The sequence below is a fragment of the Phyllobates terribilis genome, unplaced genomic scaffold (assembly GCF_046119375.1).
Source record: "Phyllobates terribilis strain yellow unplaced genomic scaffold, ASM4611937v1 Scaffold_2__4_contigs__length_985480577, whole genome shotgun sequence".
In the NCBI taxonomy this organism is placed as follows: domain Eukaryota; kingdom Metazoa; phylum Chordata; class Amphibia; order Anura; family Dendrobatidae; genus Phyllobates; species Phyllobates terribilis.
Window position 1 is genome coordinate 189,866,441 of NW_027362762.1, and position 19,852 is coordinate 189,886,292.

General features: G+C 41.6%; 1 protein-coding gene across 1 annotated transcript; it reads left to right on the forward strand.

The window, feature by feature from the left end:
* The first annotated feature begins 4,274 nt into the window (after nucleotides 1–4,274).
* On the forward strand, nucleotides 4,275–19,152 carry MMP19 (matrix metallopeptidase 19). Its single transcript, XM_073663691.1, has 9 exons — nucleotides 4,275–4,474; nucleotides 8,798–8,886; nucleotides 9,185–9,315; nucleotides 10,458–10,670; nucleotides 12,629–12,874; nucleotides 13,777–13,902; nucleotides 14,025–14,189; nucleotides 14,714–14,841; nucleotides 18,255–19,152. The coding sequence occupies exons 1-9, from the start codon at nucleotides 4,388–4,390 to the stop codon at nucleotides 18,489–18,491; spliced, it is 1,422 nt and encodes a 473-aa protein (XP_073519792.1). The 5' UTR covers nucleotides 4,275–4,387; the 3' UTR covers nucleotides 18,492–19,152.
* The last annotated feature ends 700 nt before the right edge of the window (nucleotides 19,153–19,852 follow it).

Genomic DNA, 19,852 nt, shown 5'->3' on the forward strand with positions numbered 1-19,852 from the left:
CAGCGGTGCCGTCTAACACGCAGTTGCAGCAGTGAGAAAATGGTGGCGACGGGGAAAATGGCTTGGTCTTATAGGGCAAGGACATGTGACATACACTGCCAATGACACATGCCCTTGCTTGTGTGAAAAAAAGCACTTCGCTCCGTGTGTGCGCTGCTGATAGGCTGACAGATTGCACCTCCCCACTGTAAATGCGGGAAAGAGAAAAAAAAAATGGAGATCTTCATTGTTCCTGCAGAGATCCATCCCCTGCCCCTCCCCCCACCCCGCTGTACACTCAAACTGCGTATTAACATTAATTTTCATCATTACTGAGAAAAAATCCAGTTATGATTTTGGTGCACGAACAGTTATCGAACATAACCTCGAACAGCCGAATTTTTCTCAAATTGTTCGTGTTCGCCGAACGGCTCGAACACCGCCCAAAACAGCTCGAATTTGAGATTGGCGAACAGTTCGAGTAGAACAACGCTCATCTCTACTTGTTAAGCTACTGGGACCTCCACGTTTCTTCCGAGGGGCATTAAAACCGTCTTGTTAAGCTTCTGGGACTTCCACGTCTCATCCGAGGGGCATTAAAACCATCTTGTGTTAAGCTACTGGGACCTCCACGTCTCTTCCGAGGGGCATTAAAACCGTCTTGTTAAGCCACTGGGACCACCACGTCTCTTCCGCGGGGGGGATTAAAACCGTCTTGTTAAGCTACTGTGACCTCCACGTCTCTTCCGAGGAGCATTAAAACCGTCTTGTTAAGCTACTGTGACCTCCACGTCTCTTCCGAGGGGCATTAACACCGTCTTGTTAAGCTACTGCGACCTCCACGTCTCTACCGAGGGGCATTAAAACCGTCTTGTTAAGCTACTGCGACCTCCACGTCTCTTCCGAGGGGCATTAAAACCGTCTTGTTAAGCTACTGCGACCTCCACGTCTCTTCCGAGGGGCATTAAAACCGTCTTGTTAAGCTACTGGGACCTCCACGTCTCTTCCGAGGGGTATTAAAACCGTCTTGTTAAGCTACTGCGACCTCCACGACTCTTCCAACGGGCATTGCATTTCCTCCTAATTTTAGTCAGCTTTTGCTTTTCAATGCATAGGGAGACCCACTCCCCAATAATGGGTAGAAGGTTTTTAGTACGCTGTAATCCACGTCTGTTTCAAGGGGCATTGCAGTTCCTCATAATTTTTGGAATACCTTCCATTCACTGCTTAGGCCAACAGTGCACAGGAGACCCAGGTGCTATAAATGGAAAAATGGTTTAGTTAAGGCCCTCTGACCTCCATGTCACTTCCAAGGGGCATTGGAGTGCCTCTAAATTTTTGGTAGGCATTGCACTCACTGTATGCCCTATAACTGTGTAGCCGAATCGCTCCTTTTGGTACAGAAACATATCCTACAAGACATGTGTGGTTGACTGGCCTGATATTGATGTGAATGGTCCCTGTTCCTCCTGCTCTTTCTCCTTTGCCACCACCTCATCCATCATTTATCACCTGAAGCTTTGTTTTAATCGGGAGTCATAGAACTGAGATAGTAGCAGGAAAACATCCAGCAATCCTCGGAGGAGGTAGGATATGCGCCAAAACGCTGACCACCTCAGGCCTAGCCGCGACTACATACATGCGCTTGCATTCCAAGAAAAAAAAGCAGATGCTAACTTCTATCATCATCATGCTCCTCACCTTGGCATTCTCAACTCCCCTGATGGAGAAGCCAGGGCCCACCGGAGGCGTCTGGTTCTCTGATGGGCTCGTCCAATGCTGCCCTAAAGCAGGCCAGGCTAAGAAAAGTGTGGGGAAGGTTACCGGGACAAATAGTGGCGGCTGGGGACTGAGTATGGAGACCTCGCTGCCGAAGCAGCCATGAGGTAGTGGCCAGCTTCAGCCTCCTCCTAACTAAAAGGCCCCATTTCAAGTGCAAGCTAGCAGTATGGTATTGCAGCCTGGGGGTGGGTGGGTGGCAGGCTGCATATTTGCGCTTGCAGTGCAAGGAATGGGGGAAGTACAATTGAACACTGCCCTGGGACAAGGACTTGCACGGGAATAGTTGCAAGTCTGCATCTTCTGATGCGGCAAGTATCACTTCTGATGGGCATACTTTTAGGCAGTGACCTGGGTGTCAGAGATGCTTCCAGGGGTCTTCCCTATGCTGTTCCCATGTCTTTTCAGCACTGTATGCATGTGTCACACAGCACATGGCCAGATAAGATTGTAAAATGTTAAAATGACATTTCCCGGTGAATGCATTTGTCACGGTTGAAAGCAATACGAAAGTGCAAAAACGCATAAAAAATGCTACTTGTGAACATAGCCCAAGGTGTGGAGGAGTATTTTTTTTTTCGGGTTATTTATTTTACCTTATACACAAGTCTTTACCCTGGAAAGGAACTTCCTTAACATATTTCACAGGAAAGCAGTTTCAGTTTAGTTTTTGAACGTTTTATTGTGAGCCCTTAAAAGTGGCTTAATGCCTCTGACCACGTTGTTGACAGCAGTGACCTGGGGGTCAGAAATGCTTCCTGGGGCAATCCTCATGTTATTTGAGCACTGTCACTATTGTTTTGGGCACTTGTTAGGCTTTTAAAAGACTGCCGGGGGTGCCGCCGCAAAAATTCTCGGGTCTCCCATAGACTAACATTGGGCTCGTTGCTCGGGTCGAGTACCTGAGTATCACGGCGAGCTCGGCCCGAGCTTCGAGCACCCGAGCATTTTAGTGCTCGCTCAACACTATTCCTAAGCGTTTAAAAGGTCCCTTAGTCTGTTTCAGTAGGCTCCACAATCATGGGGAAGACTGCTGACTTGACAGATGTCCAAAAGGCTGTCATTGACACACTCCACAAGGTCCCAGAGTTCCAATTTTCATTTGGAAATCAAGGTCCCAGAGTCTGGAGGAAGAGTGGAGAGGCACACCATCCAAGCTGCTTGAGGTCTAGTGTGAAGTTTCCACAATAAGTGATGGTTTGGGGAGCCATGTCATCTGCTGGTGTAGGTCCACTGTGTTTTATCAAGACCAAAGTCAGCACAGCCGTCTACCAGGAAATTTTAGAGCACTTCATGCTTCCCACTGCTGACAAGCTTTTTGGAGATGGAAATTTCATTCTCCAGCAGGACTTGGCACCTGTCCACACTGCCAAAAGTACCAATACCTGGTTTAAAAACAACAGTACCACTGTGCTTGATTGGCCAGCAAACTCACCTGACCTTAACCAGATAGACAATCCATGGGGTATTGTCAAGAGGAAGATGAGAGACACCAGACGCAACAATGCAGACGAGCTGAAGGCCGCTATCAAAGCAACCTGGGCTTCCATAACACCTCAGCAGTGCCACAGGCTGATCGCCTCCATGCCATGCCGTATTGATGCAGTAATTGATGCAAAAGGAGCCCCAACCAAGTATTGAGTGCATTTACTGAGCATACATTTCAATAGGCCAACATTTGGGATTTTAAAACATTTTTCAAGCTGTTGTTATAAAGTATTCTAATTTACTGAGATAATGACTTTTGTGTTTTCATTGACTGTAAGCCATAATCATCAACATTAACAGAAATAAACACTTGAAATAGATCACTCTGTTTGTAACGACTCTATATATGAGTTTCACTTTTTGTATTGAAGAAATTAAATAAATTAACTTTTTGATGATATTCTAATTTTGTGAGATGCACCTGTACATGACTGCTCATTATCTTACCAATTAGAAATTTGGGGGTGTAGCTATAGTAAGTACAGAAGTATCAGACGCACTTCAACCCCAGAGGCTTAGGGGTCCAAAGGGTCCTCAGCCACATTAGAGGAATCAAATAATAGAAATAATAGAACATAACACGAGGGGGCCCTGTTGCAGAGTTGCATGCCAAATGGGACAGGACCGTCATACACCGGTGTTTACATTTAATATATACAGTATGAATTTGTAACATTGTAATATTATACAGAAATCACAAAATCCTGAACGTACAGAAGTAACGTGACATCCTGGAATCAAAGCGAATATCTATTGTATGAGTATATGAATATCAGCGCAATAGTTTACTAAACAGATGCACGTCTGGGTCAGTGACTCATTGTAAGTGAGTGTTCCCTTATACGCATATATCACCTGTCAGCAAGTAATGACCATAAAATAAATGAAGATTTGTCAGTGACTAGAAGCTGTGTTTTTATCCTAAAGTTGCATAAAATTATTCATCCTGAGTCTGCAGGAAAGGGTTAATTCTGCATTCCATGGTAGTTTCTCAAGAAGGAAGATGCAAGTGGGAGGTTTGGGAGGAGGAAGGAGTACAGAGTGTTTGTGAGTCATTCTGGCAGGACTCTTAAAGGCTTGCAGGGGGAACCAAGAGCAAAGGAGCAGTCACTAGGACCTCTACAAAGAGAACAACTTCAGGATGCTGCTGCTGCCTTTGCTGGGGGCTTTGGCCTTATCTACTTATGCTGCAACCTTGGTAGACCCCACAGCTGAAGAAGAAGCCTTGGTAAGTCCTCTCACATACCTAGTCTGGAAATCTTTTGTTTCCTTTATCACAAACTATAGTTCAATTAATTAGAATTTTGAAAATACATTTTGGGTTTATTCAATAAGCAGAATAATGAACGTATCATTGTTTGCAGAAAATCTTGATTTATATTATTTATTAGACCGAATCCTTTGTTCACAACCTAGCTGGATCAGAGAAAGACTACAAAAATGATGTGTCTTTGGAGTATGATCTGCAGACAATATGGCACAGAGCAAAAGGAGCTGATGAAATGGATGTATAGTTTTCTGGGAAAATATTCAGTAGAAATTGTATTTTATTCATTTTCATGCTAGATCTGTTTATACTTAGGAGTCCAGTGGATGGGGTTTAGCAGTGAATGACAGGAATCCATGTATTCCCTGACTTTGCATGTAGAGATAGGACAGCTGTCAATCAGTAGGAATACCCATTGAACTCCAAAGCAAAGAATTATCAGGAATATAAATGAATTAAGCACAATTTATACTGAATATTTTCCCACAAAACTATACATCAATCTACTCAGCTTCTCTCGTCTCATAAAATGATGCCAACAGATTGGACTGCATGTACAACCCTTTAAAATAGGCCCCATGTAATGCTACAATACTTGCGTTTAAACTGCAGTGTGTAATAAAGCCAAATGGGTAGAAACTAACCAGATTATTTTTGGAGAACCCTTCTAACAAAAAGGGACTGTGAAAAGCTGTTAAGTCTTTTACCAACCACAGGATAGTAGATGACAGCATGGCATATAGCAGACATATATATTTACATATAAATGCAAAAACACGGATAACCTATAAACCTTTTCATATGAAGCCTCTCCAATACCTACACTAGGCCCATAGAACCATAGAACAACTGTTAGAGTTGGAGGGAACCTCCAGGGTCATCTGGTCCAACCACCTGCTCAATGCAGGATTCACTAATCTATCTCAGACAGATGTCTGTCCAGTCCCTGAAGACTTCCATTGAAGGAGAACTCCCCACCTCTTGTGGCCGCCTGTTCCACTCATTGATCACCCTTACTGTCAAAAAGTTTTTTCTAATATTTAATCTGTATCTTCTCCCATTCAGTTTCATCCCATTGCTTCTAGTCTTTCTTTGTGCAAATGAGAATAAAGCTGATCCTTCTACAATGTGACAGCCCTTCAGATATTTACAGACAGCTATTAAGTCTCCTCACAGTCTTCTCTTTTGCAAGCTAAACATTCTCAGATCCTTTAACCGTTCTTCATAGGACATTGTTTGCAGACCGGTCACCATCCTGGTAGCTCTTCTCTGAACTTGCTAGAGTTTTTCGATGTCCACTTCTTATTTAGGAAGTATCATCTAGAGTTCATTGGTGAAATAGTTTTTTCATTGCCTATTTCACGTCAAGTTCAGTCACCTAATTTCTTCTAAGTCACTCAATAGAATACAGATTTTTCTAAAAATGTTCTTTCTGCCTCCTATTTTAATAATTGAATACAGTTTCCAGTCCATTTTTTTTCTTCAGGAAAAACATATTCATCAATTGTATGATAATTGTATGGTAAAGCTTGTACTTAGGGTTCTAAAGCCCCCAACTCACAATAGATAGCTGTCGGGTGAATGATCATTCACTCAACAGCTACCTCTCCCGACTCCCTCGTGTACAGAACATTTCGCTTGGCTGAGTTTTCCTATCATCGCTGAGAGAGCTGCTGCCAGACTCCTTTGCGGTGGCTTACCTCTCGGAGAACTATAGCATAAGCAGTCAGAAATCAGAGAGTCCAGATCCTTCTCTCCCTTGACATCTGCCGGGTAGAGCCGGGAGGCCCCCCATACACATTAGGCATTCATCTGTAGGAGATTTGGGAAACTTTAGGGTGGAGGAAAAGTCGTCAATAATTAAGCTAATTTTCTGTGACAGCAGAATGTACATTGGCTGGAGGATTTATGTGACTAAACACAAGCTTCATAAAAAAAAGCAATGAGAGAGAAAGCAATTGCAATTTATAAAACTATGAATGGATTTTGAAAGTCAAGCAGTAAAAAATGTACCGATAATGAAAAACAGGCGTCCTTGGCTTGAGTCTTAAAATGCAGTAGACACATGTGGCTTTTGGATATGTAACATTTCAAATTATATTAACCACTATATACCTGCACAAAATCTGTTTTTTAGTCTTATTCTAAAAATGTCTAAAAGGTTATACCCAAATTTATAATTTCTGACATAATTACAGGATAAATGTCTGATCCATGTACGTCCCACTCCTGGGATCTGCACCTACATAGAGAGCAGTGGGTGCTGCATCCAGGCGGAGAAAGAGAGAAGAGGTGGCCTTCTCAACTGTTTTGGGGTCAAATCAGGTGCTGGTCTCAGGGTAAGGCCACGTTCACACGTTCAGTATTTGGTCAGTATTTTACATCAGTATTTGTAAGCCAAAACCAGGAGTGGGTGATAAATACAGAAGTGGTGACGTGTTTCTATTATATTTTTACTCTGATTGTTCCACTCCTGATTATACGGATGTAAAATACTGACCAAATACTGAAGGTGTGAATGTGACCTTAGGACCAGCGTCTCTCAGTCATTAATGGCACATCATTTATGGGAGATCCCTGTTCTGCACATAGGTGCTTATCACCTCCAGTGAAATACTATACATGTCCAAGTTGCAAATAACCCTATACAAATAATATAACAAAAAGTAATGCAACTTTCTAATCTAAATTTTGTGTTTAATTTCAAGATCTTTTCTTTTTGTCAACAAATTGAAACATTCAGTAAGTAACTTTTGTGATCTAGATCTGCTCTGACGTTTTGCTACAATATATCAGTGCAGACAATCCTCTGAGCTAAATCCAGAAGTAGCACAACTTTCTCCTCTGCTCAGAACTCCAGGTTGGTTTTTGTTATCTACACTGATATGTTATAACAAATGGTTTCGGTGATGTAGGAACAGATCTGTATTGGCTCTCAGCCTCTTAGGAACTGAAACACAACGTATGTTGAAAAGGTTTAATTACAAATAATTAGACAGATAATCCCTTTAACTGCTGTTATGCAATAGTGGTAGAAAAAGAAGATGAAGGCTCCTGAACATGAGACCTGAGTTTGCATTTTAAATTCAGCTAGTTAATGTAAACGATAACATTTTAAGGGTTTGTTCACACAGGGAGAATTTACTGCAGTAATATTCACCTCTGCAAATCAACACCAAATGTGCTGTTTTTAGTGCGGATTTGCTGCTATTAGATAAGGCAAAAACTCCCTCACTGGTGCTTTCATTGATCCTCTGCCTGGTTCTCTGCTGGTCTCTGTACAGTTTAGACTAGAGTCCCTGCAATAAATTATCATCCATGTGACCCCTGCAGCAGGTAATTGGCTGCAGTGGTCACATGGACGAGACACCATTTTGAAGGTCGGGTTCAACCAAGACAAGCAAGAAATCAGGCAAGGGAGCCATAAAATTACCAAGCAAAGTGAATGTGGCGGGTATTTTTACAGTCAAACTTTGCAAAAAGAGTATTTTCCACAAATTTTGAATTTTGCTGCAAATATGCATGGAAATCAGCACCAAAATCCACAGCAGATTTGGACTGCCCAGTTAAATTCAATAAGGAAAATCTGTGACTCATGACAAAATTCACTATATCAGTAGGTTCACACGAGTGTGTAAAAATTGTTCAGCGTCCAGAAAAGTGAGAAGATTTTTTTTCTCACTTGTCATCCATATGCAATCTGTTTTTTTACGGCAGCAGCTATTAATCATTTTCAGGCCCATTTACAGTTCCCTATGTTACAGAATTGCAAAGTATCTGTAAAACTCGCATGCTATACTGCGGCTCCATATGGTATTTTGAATTTTTTCACGCACCTATAGACTTGAATGTCCAAGTCACGTCCGATTTAGGGAAGAATCTATTGCATGATGCAATTATTTTTCACACGCAGATTCAGACAGTGAAAAAACGTGCTCATCTGCACTGCCCCATGGAATAACATTGGTTTGAGTGCTGTCCGTTTTTTTCTCGAACAGCACTTGGACTGAAAGCATGGTCGTGTGAACGAACTCTAAGAATTAAATCGGTTCTGAAGGTCTTCAGCATGTCACAACATATAAGTAATATTTGGTCAAATCTCATCTTATGTTGCTGTAATATCCTGATATTTCCCTCTGTCCTCCCAGAAAGCCAGACGGAAAATCTGCAACATAACTGTCCTATGTGAACATACTCGGCAAATTCCACATCACATGTCAATTCAACACTGTTTTTACTTTTTTTTTGCAGTTTAATGTACTTTGAAACTTTCTATCTCTACAGGAATATCTAAAGCAGTTTGGATACTTACAGAAGCCACTTGAGAGCTACAGCAAGGATTTCAGTCCTGAGGAAATTCAGGAGGCTGTACAGTAAGTTGACATATCGAAAAAGAAAATCATACCATCTTTCTTATAAAAATGTCACCTCTCTTGTCCATGGACTGTGTTTGGTATTGCAGCAATAAGGGCTCACATGTAGAAAGGTGTCATTGGAAGCTTTCACAAAAAGGGGGTACTTATTTATCATGTGACATATATGGCTGCACATACCCAGTGCAAGTCAGTTTAGCGTAGGACACATATAGGAAAAATTTGTATCAGCTCTCGGAAAGTTTGTGGTGCTCTTATGTATCCTCTAATAGTATTCTTGATTTATATCATTGTACAGAGTTTTCCAGCTGGTTTCTCAGTTACCTGAAACAGGGGTCCTGGACAATGATACACTGGACAAGATGAAGCAGCCGCGGTGTGGATTAGAAGACCCATTTAATGAGAAGACTCTGCGCTATCAGCTATTAGGTACTTTCTCCTGAGGATGTTGCTGGGCTGATAGAAGAGCCCACAATTATACAACTACATAATAAAACAGAATAAATATATGACATAATAAAATTAGGGCTCATGCCGACACCCATGAAAATCAGTCCGATCTTGGAACGCAATGCACAGTCTGGCTTTGACTCTCCCGACCCATGCGTGACAGCTTCATGTATTTCTACGAGGCTGTCACGCTCAGGTAGGGAGAGACACGACCAGTCCGTGCATTAGCAATCCGTGCTTGGACTTATTTGCACGGACGTCTGCAGGAGCCCTTAGGATTTATATTTGTAACAACAACAGATTTTAGGTATCCCGCCAATGGATTCAAGCAATATTTTCCTCAAAGCCCTAAGACGATCCCACCAAAAGCATATGGGTCCTGTTTTTTTTGTTTATGGACCTTAAAAGGTACCCATATTGCACTCCTATTAAACAGGAAAAGTTATTGGGTCATTGATATGGATTAGAGGTTCACTAGTACCTATCTATGATTATTGCTTTGCGGGAAATTGAGCCATTCCAGTTAATTCCCATCATGTTACTGACTTACCCACTACTGTAATGGCAGATACCTATTCTGGATCCACAGAGCATGTTCTGTCCATGCCATCACCATATACTCTATGTAAACCTTCCCTGCCACTGACAAAAATCAAGAACCAGTCTGTATAAAAGGGTCAATAATCGGAGAATAAGCGTGCATAAAAACAATCATCGACCCCTTTAAACAAGACGTTTTGCCCCCATTCACAAGTTGTTTGTGCCGTTTATGCAGGCCAATAAATCATCATTTTCAGCTGCACATTTTCCCAAGGAAAAAGAGGATGTGTTGCCCACAACATGTATGCTGTATGGGGGCCAAATGATCTTCTTCACGATTATTTTGTTCCCATGTGAACAGGCCTTTAAAACAAGCGCCGAGTGACTTGCTTATAATCAGCTAGCGCTCTTTGTTGGCAGTAATCTGCTATGTAAATGCACCTTTATTGAAGTTTCACAACACTTTTTAGTTTTCCAGAAGCAGTACTGTATTAGGTAACCACTAACACCACACAAAATACGGAGTGGTTGTAATCTGCACTAACATACTATTCCTGATTGTGCTTTTCACAACTTAACAGGTCGATGGAGAAAGAAAAACTTGACATATCGCATTCATAATTACACACCAGACATGAAAGAAGATGCGGTGAGGTCCGCCATCAAATCTGCATTTAAATACTGGAGTGATGTCACCCCCCTGAAATTCAGGGAAATCAAATATGGAAAAGCAAACATAAGGATCTCATTCCACAAGAAGGGAGACAGCTGTTCACGTCCATTCGATGGTCCTGGTATGTAATACTGTATCGGCTGTATGCTCAGATGAAGCTTTCTATACAGTATTGTCTTTATTAGTGTTATGTAAGTGATATCTGTGGTGTATAATGTGTGTGCCATGGTGTAAGAGACATGATATACTAATTGTCTCCATACACATTAGACCAATGTTGGCCAAATCTGATGACAGTCTAATATGTATGGGGGACATCCTAACTCTCCCCCATATTGGGGAAGATAAGGATCCAATATCGGAACACTGATCTTTTTGTTCTCTAAGGCTATGTTCACACGTTGCATTTTTGCAGCGTTTTTTCTGCAGGTAAAACCTGATACCTGCGGGGTTTTTTGAGGCATTTTTGCACCACCCATTGCTCTCTGTGGGTGAAAAACGCTGCAAAAACGCTGAAAGAAGCGACAGGCTGCATTTTACAAAAACGCAGCTCTTTGACAAAAAAAGGTCAGGACAAAAAAAAACAACAATGTGTGTGCATGAGATTTCTGAAATCTAATAGACTTTGCTGGTACTGTAAAACGCAGCTGAAAATTTGCATTAAAAACGCAGCATGTAAACATAGCCTAAGTTGTAAAGCATGATCAGAGATGCCTGGCAGCGGCTCTCTCATAGAGAACATAGGATCTCTCAGCAGAGCAATCATCTCTGTGTATGGGAGAGTCGCCAGCTATCTAACATGTAAGGGGGCATTGGCATTCCTCTTTATAAGAATATCCCATAAAGTTGATGCCACGCACCAGTATCCAGAATCTTCTACACAAACACCTGCAAACAGGGGGTAACAATTTCCTCTCAGGTACCTCTTTTTGACCAATGTGTGTAAAGGCGCGCATACACCTTCAGTAGTTGTCAGCAGACCACTCAGATAGCTGACAGCTAATACGTTCATTCCCCATACACATGCACTCTTTTCTCAGCGGAGCATGTACTTTATGTGTGTTCAATGGTGAGAGGGGAATAGACATCTACATCCAGAATAGGAGGCATAGAACAGCACCAATGGAAGTGTATGCTTCTGGCCATAGATTTTTTTTTTAATAAATCCATAATGTGACAACTTTGAAGATATTTTTCTAAAAACAAATTTTGTCAAGGGCAAAATAACCTGGTAATGTGGGAATGCACATTTGGCCATACAGCGCTGTTAGCTCACATACAATGACACAGAAGGCATCATGCATGGTCACATCTACCTCAGTAATACTAGAATACACTGTTCCTGTTAAATACCACATTGTGCGATTTCTTCAGCCTTTAAAAGGGCAAAAACTGGTCTAGTAATGCTCAGAGACCCTGAAGCAGGTCTGTACACAGCGCCTTAAATATTTGGAGAGAGTCCAGTGTTATCTTTGCTCATTCCTGTCAGGCAGCAGCTTGTGTATTGGCAGAGTCTAATATACTGGTATGATTTCCAGTTGGTGCTCCATGTTACTGGAGGTAAACCAGTACTTTCCATATACTAAGGACAGATGGTGTAGATCAGGGATGTCAAATTTAAACACACAGAGAGGCAAAATTAAAAACTTGGACAAAGTCGTGGGCCAACCAATATACAGTATAATGGGCCCACACATAGTTCTCCATACAGAATTATGGGCCCCACATAGTACTCCATACAGAATAATGGGCCCCATATAGTCCTCCATACAGTATAATGGGCCCCGCATAGTCCTCCATACAGAAAAATGGCCCCACATAGTGCTCCATACAGAATAATGGCCCCACATAGGGGTGGTGGTTCTGATGTTGCTGGCCAAATAAAACCACCCTGTGGGCCAGATTTAGCCCACGGCATCTATGGTGTAGTGCATGGAAAAGGGGGTATGTGCGGGACCCATGAACAAATCACTCTGGAGCCGGTTTCTTCTTTCTCCCATTAATTCAAACCATTTCTTCAGTGTATAGAACACAATTCAGACTTAGAAATGCCTAATTATCTCCCTATTAATCCTGCAGGGAAAGTCCTAGCACATGCTGATATCCCCGAGCTGGGCACAGTACATTTTGATGAAGATGAGTATTGGACTGAAGGAACATACCTTGGATTCAATCTGCGCATCATTGCAGCCCATGAGATAGGACATGCCTTAGGTCTAGGCCACTCTCGATTTGGTAGTGCACTGATGGCCCCCGTTTATGCTGGATATAGACCTAACTTTCGTCTTCATGATGATGATATTAAAGGGATTCAGGCTTTGTATGGTAAGTATAGTCATTAGTGACGTCATACTTCTGTAAAGATTTAACATTGATAGTATATGACCTCTCGATAATCCTGTACCCTTAGATGAGTCCAGGTTAAATGGCCTTTGGTATATATTCCTGATGATTTTAATGGCTCATGTACATAGGCACACAGCCTGCATGGCAGTGCATGGAGGCTGTACCGACTCTTAGTACAGGGCTGAATTGCCTTTTTGGGCAACTGTACAGGCAGGCGCCTAATGTAGAGTTACATTTTGCTGAAAAGTAATGTTTCTATGGGAGCATACCTACGTATATATAGCATCTGATGGTATTTGCCATATACGCAGAAGCTCAAAATTTATAGTAAACTAAATAAAAAATTCCAACCCCCATTAACGTGCTGCATGGTTCACTTAGCTGCACTTATTTCTTTCATCCGTATAGCACTGCTAGAGTACAAACTTTCTAAGAACTAACTATCCGGATGTTTCCAATGAAACCCAGCCTCGTCTACATTCAGTCCAGTCAGAAAAAAAAACGACAGCTTCAGCTTAGGGTTACTGGATCAGTGAGGAAATACTTAACTCTTCTTTCACCTTACTAAAAAATAACCTTGTTGCTACTGATGGGCGGCAATGAACACTGTATTGTGTTTGCGAATTTCCTGCACGTTTCCTGCGCCGACTCTCAGAGTGAAGTTCACACAATGAAAGGAAGAGATTACTTCCTGAATTAAAATAGAAGTCGCCAAACTTGTTATTAATAAAAGTTTAGGTTTTTGTGGAAGTTCAACCATGAATTAATTTTTTTACTTTAATAAGGATGTCAAATTGTAGATTAGAAAATTGTTAATATGCTGTGTTATATAAAATATATTTAACTGTATAGAAAACGTTCCTATCTAAATATATTCAAAGGTAAAAACAGCCGCTACGTAGAAGACAAAGAAGAACGTGTCACAACAGTTGCACCTTCCATCCCTCCTACTCCCACCAGCCCGATGCCCGATCCATGCCAGGACAACCTAGATGCCATGATTCTCGGTAAGAGTCCATATTTCCATATTCTAGGCCTGTTTGTGAAAATTCTTGTAAATACGCAGCAAAATAATTAATCCTTCACTTATAGCAATATGTTATAAGTCTTCTTGTTGTCTTACTTGCAGGGCCTTTTGGGAAAACATACGCCTTTAAGGGAAACTATGTGTGGACAGTCACCGACCATGGCATTGGTCCTCTGATGAAAATCCAGTCCCTATGGAGAGGACTACCAGGAAACTTAGATGCTGCAGTTCACTCGAAACGCACCAAGCTAACATATTTCTTTAAAGGTGAAACATTTCTATTTCTGGTGGCCATATTGTAATGTTAATACATACAGAAGGTTTGTATGGTATTGATCTGGGGCATAACTACAATAGGTGCAGGGGTTGCAATAGCACAGGGGCCCAAAAAGTCCCTTTGGCCTATATGAAAAGACCAATACTATTGAAGATCTGCAATAATTGGAGGCCCTAATGGAGATTTTGCATTGTGTCCCATGAGCTTCAAGTTACGCCACTGATCAGTACCAGGAATAGACAAAGACGTTAGAGGGCCCCTGTGCAATAACAATATAAGGGCCCTTTGCAGTTCAATAGCTAATCATAATGCACAACTCCACCTGGTTTGGAGAAAAATGTGGCCCCTTTAGCTCCTGGACCCCTGTGCAGCTGCACCGGTTGCACCAATGTCTGCCCCTGAGCAGTACTGACTGCAGTATTTTGTCACGTTACAGCATGGTATTGTAGAAGTGAGGAAGAAAATTATTTTTCTTGAATCCAGTATGACATCATCTGTTGTGTTCCCTTCATAGGAGACAAATTATGGAGGTACACTGATTTTAAACTGAACTATGGATACCCTAAATTTTTAACTAGAGTCCCCCCAAACATCGGAGCAGCCTTATACTGGGAAGGAAACCAGAAGATATTCCTCTTTAAGGTAAACTGTCGACCTATTAACATAAAAAAACCCATATATAATGTGCTGTGTACGCTAGCTCCCCGATAGACATTCATGTATGCTCAATCAGACGAGCATGCATTATTACTGGAATAAAGAGGGGGGATAAGTCACTACCAGGAGACGGAATGAATCCATAAAAGTCCATAGTAGAAGCAAGTTGAAAAGCGGTATTATTCCATGTTAGCTTGATAAATACTTTATACTGTAGCAGTAAAGCAGTGCCCATGATTAGAAATACATGACAGCTTCTCATAACAGCCCCACACCTGAGAATGAGCAGTGATGGACACTCTAGCTCGGCTCCTTTAAAAAACAACTATCATTTAAAATGCTTTTTTTTTACAATAAGTACTACCTATTTTAGAGATCGGTGGAAGTCCAGGTACTGATATCTCCACTGATCGATCAAGAAGCCGTCTGCTTGTGAGACAGATGCACTCAGCTCAAAAAAAAAGTCTATGAGCCTGTAGACAGAGCGGAGTACAGACTCATAGACTTTCTATTAAGCCCGTACACGGCTTTGTGTGCGGTCAGACAAAAGCTGAGCATTTGTGCTGACAATCTGCATGTTTTAGAGCTGAAAACCGCAGTTTTATACAATATGTAGCTGCCAACGCTGGATGCTGCAGAACAAAAGAATTGGAACTCTTCTGCAGTACCCAGTAGTAACAGCTACACTTTCAATGTAACTTTAAATGAGTTCTCCTCTTTTAGAAAGCTTTCTTGCACACGCAGATATTGTTGTAAAAATAAAATAAAAATTAAGCTTTATCTACTTTACCCTACCCGGGTCTAGTGTCAGCTTTCCTTCCCTCTCCAGTCTCTATTGTTTGTCTGCAGTAGTAATGTCATGTCGACGTGCTGTAGTCAATAACAGACTCTGCCCATGTAGACGGCATCAGCCACTGAGCTCAGTAATCAGCTGCAGCACTGTCCATGTAACGTCACTTCTGCAGCCAAACAACAGTGACCAGGTCAGCAGCAGAAAACTGGCTCTAGACCAGGGGAGGGTAAGTAAAGCTAAGTTTATTTTTAATAACAATATCAGCCTATGGAAGAAAGTTTTCTATAAAAGGAGAACCCCCTTAAGATTTTTATTTATATAGTCTCCAGTTCATAATACTGATATAAACACATTATCAGCGTTCACTGTGCACTGTGACATGATAACTAAAGTCATAATAATCAGTATAAGCTTCTCCAGCTTCAGAATTGCTGACATATCAAAAAAAATTTACAGACAGGGGAAAAAAGTGCCCTATTTTTACATATTGTCCTTCACTGGAGAGTTAGCAACCCTGGAACTTCCCATTTTAAAAAATAAATAAGTGATAAGTGTGCTATAAAGTAAGTAGATCTGAACTGCACTGCCACACACAACCTGTGGATGGCAGTGGAAACAGCCACCTTATGCTACGTTTCCATAATGAGTTTATGGTGAGTATTTTACGCTGCATATTTTAGAAAAAATGCAAGTATCCATCTTACTTAATGGGTGCAGAAATGATGCAGAAAATCCCGGACCTCTGCTAAGCTCACTGAGCACATCTCCGGGCTCCGCTCACTGCAGTGAGTCATTCTCCCCGGCAACTCTGCGTGAGCGGGGAGATGGATTACAGCGGAGGACACTTAGGACAGGTGAGTATATGAATTTTTTTTTATTTTATTCTTATTTTTAGAGTTGGAGACAGCGGGAGCAGACACTACTACTCTCATCATGGTCCCCTGCTGGTGCTGATCGCAGCACCAGCAGGGGACAATGATGACGGCACCGTTCAGCACCTGGCGCTTGGAAACAGCGCTAACTGTACACTGATTCCCAAGCGCCGCTATGTGTCACACGGATGACACATGGATGTCATCGATGTGTCATCAACGTGGGACGTTTTGCAGCCTGTGCAGTGGGTAAAAAACGGACATGTCAGCGTGTTTTGCCCACGGACACATGATTCGTGAAAACACACTGACATGTGCACAGACCCATTCATTTGGGTCTACGTGTGTCAGTGTCTCCAGTACGTGTGGAAACTGTCACCACACGTACCGGACACACTGACGTCTGAAAGAGGTTCAACATAGTGAGCCGCCTGAACAATGGTCAGGTCACTTCTTTAACTGCATCAAGGCTTTTAAAGTCTGAAACGGTTAAAAGAAGTTTTATTGGGTTGAACATGAACAGCAAGTAGTTTTTAAATTGCACATGTTCATTCTTCTAACATTTAGAAAGCACTTGTTTTAAGCAGGTTTCAGAGTGTACCTACCTATAAAAGACGTTGTATGCAGACACCCCTATACTAATATTAGGCACCCTTTAAATAACCCCGAATCATGCAATCTTTCATTTCAAATTTAAAGGTCATTTGCCCAAAATCTGATGATCAATTAAATAAATTAATAAAGGCAGTTTCTTTCTGTGTATCCCAAGTGCGTGTATATGCTGTGTTTTTTCCGCTGCATATTTGGATCCAGAAAAAAACGCATCATCTTACAGCGTCAGCAGAGTTGATGAAATTTATATAAATCTCATTTCCCCTGTGCTTTTCTTTCCTTTGTATGCGTTATAGACAGGAATGAGGTGCGGAAATTTGGCTGATATGCAACGACGGGGCCATTGTCTATAATGGTGCCGACAGAGTGAATGTGTGCTCTGCTGTGCATCATTTTCAGGCATATACGCCTAATGGAGGCGAACACTCAGATGCAGTCTATTACGCCTCCGCCTGCAGTAAGCATATACGTCCGAAAATTATGCATGACAGAGCACACGTTGACTCTGTCGGCACTATTATAGTCAATGGCCCAGTCTTCACATATGCCCAAATCCTGTTTTGCAGGGGGGTTCGGACGTAAGCCCCGATGGGACCACTGAACGTGGTGAAGAATGCAGAAGTGACATGCACCTTCTTTTTTTTCCATCAAGTGCTTTTCAAAACCAAAAGAGGAAAAATAGCTTAAAACACTCAACATATGAGCAGCATAGTGGTTTTACAATAGAAATTTATATGGACCCGCTCCAGAAATTCTTCAAAGACCACGGCCCCACTATCAGTATTCGGTCAGTATTTTTTCTCAGGAGTGGGAGCCAAAACCAGGAGAGGAACAATCAGAGAAAAGGTATAATAGAAACAAGTCACCAATTCTGCATTGATCACCCACTCCTGGTTTTGGCTCCCACTCTTGAGAAAAAATACTGACCGAATACTGACCAAATACTGATAGTGGGGCCATGGCCTAACAAGCCCATGTGCACATAGCCTTGCTCTAAAGTGAGAGCTCAGTATTAGAAATACAATATTTCAATATTTTATAAAATATATTTAATAACAGAACAATGTATCTGTCATGTTTTGTGTTTGTATAATATAAAATGTAATCCTTGCTTTCCGCAGGGCGATGACTATTGGCAGTGGGATGAGTTGGCCTGGAGTAACCTATCACCCAAAAAAATCTCTAGCCTGTTCACGGGTATTCCAGGGAAGTTAGACGCGGCTCTGACTTGGAAGAATGGAAAAAGTTACTTTTTTAAAGGAGACAAGTATTGGAGAGTGAACAAGCAGCTACGGGTGGACCGAGGATACCCTCTGAGCAAGTCTGAGCGGTGGATGCAGTGCCACCACATGGATTAATGGCACCGAGATGTAAACTGCCTTATGGGGATACAGCAGCCAGCAATGATAAAGGTCACCACAAAACGACTATAGACTGATGAATGCTGCAATCTCAGACGTGCTCACTAATTAGAAAGCGATCCAGTAATCCTCAACACAAGAGATGAATTTTGTAAAATATCGTTAAAATGAATCATATCTTGTAAGAATCTAAGCACACTTCCTTCACGTATTCAGACGTTTTCTCACTTCTCGGAGATCATGCTACTGTAACTAATTGCTGGGTCAGCTCCTGGACCAATGAGTAAGCTCGGCCTACAGAACTCGACAATCAGAACACTGCCACCTATGGACAAACATCAATACTGCAACAGTCAAATTTCCTTATCCTTTTTTATACCTATTTGGGTTAAAAAAGCAGTTCTCTTTTTTTTTTTTTTGGGATGTGATCAATGTTTAGGGAAAGGAATAAAAGCTTCTCATGCTTTTAAAAGGGCTGTCCAGACGAGAGGTTCTAATTTTTATTTCCAGAAACAGCTTTACCCCTGTCAATGGTTTGCCTGATATTTCAAGCTTACGACCACTGCCTAACCCCGACAACCCCTCCATCTCGTGAAATGCAGAAGTCTGCAGTGCCTCCTGCTGGCAGGTGACACAAATAATAAATTTAGTAAAAGTATTTTCTGTGTGAACTTATTATGTAACCTTTCTAAACACATATACAGGCTTCCATAGAAGAAAAAAACACGTTGTGAATAGGTTAAAAGTATGCTCTAACATTTATGGATATTGACACCATATAAATCAGATACAACGGAAAACAACAAAAGCTGCAGAAAGGACAGTTGGAGACTATGGGCACAAGGAGTTTTTCATGGAGTTTTTGGAGAGGAAACTCCTCAAATCCTCCTTAAAAATGAAGAACTGAAAAGACGTGAAGGTTCTGCTCAGTTTCCTCTAAAGTAAAAATCAACACAAAGTCTCCGTGTGCACATAGCCACAGCGTGTTCAAACTCTGTCTCTTTTCACATTTTTTGAAACAAAAACTGAGCAAAACCTCAAAGTTTTTCAGGATTTGAAGAATATTGAGTTTTTGAGGAGGATTTTGGAAAGTTTCTGCTCAGTTTCTGCTCCAAAACTCAGCACACGGCATCTTTAAGATGCCAGTTTAGCTGCTGAGGTGTTCCAAGGTTAAGCCGCTTTAGGAAAAAGCTGGCGATGTTTTGGTCATCATTTTTGCTACAACTTTAACTATCAAATGGCTGGAGAAAGGAACATTCTGATTCTTGTAATTGAGTCATGGTGGTTAAAAGAAGTAATGAAAGACTAAACGTGCACAACAATGTCATTTTTACATTGCTGTGTATTGTGTTCACTTT

Coding starts and splice junctions, on each gene's coding strand:
- MMP19 (XM_073663691.1), top strand. CDS start 4,388: ATGCTGCTGCTGCCTTTGCTGGGGGCTTTGGCCTTATCTACTTATGCT. Junction 9,316..10,457: donor TCTGCGCTATCAGCTATTAG/GTACTTTCTCCT, acceptor ACAACTTAACAG/GTCGATGGAGAAAGAAAAAC. Junction 12,875..13,776: donor AGGGATTCAGGCTTTGTATG/GTAAGTATAGTC, acceptor ATATATTCAAAG/GTAAAAACAGCCGCTACGTA.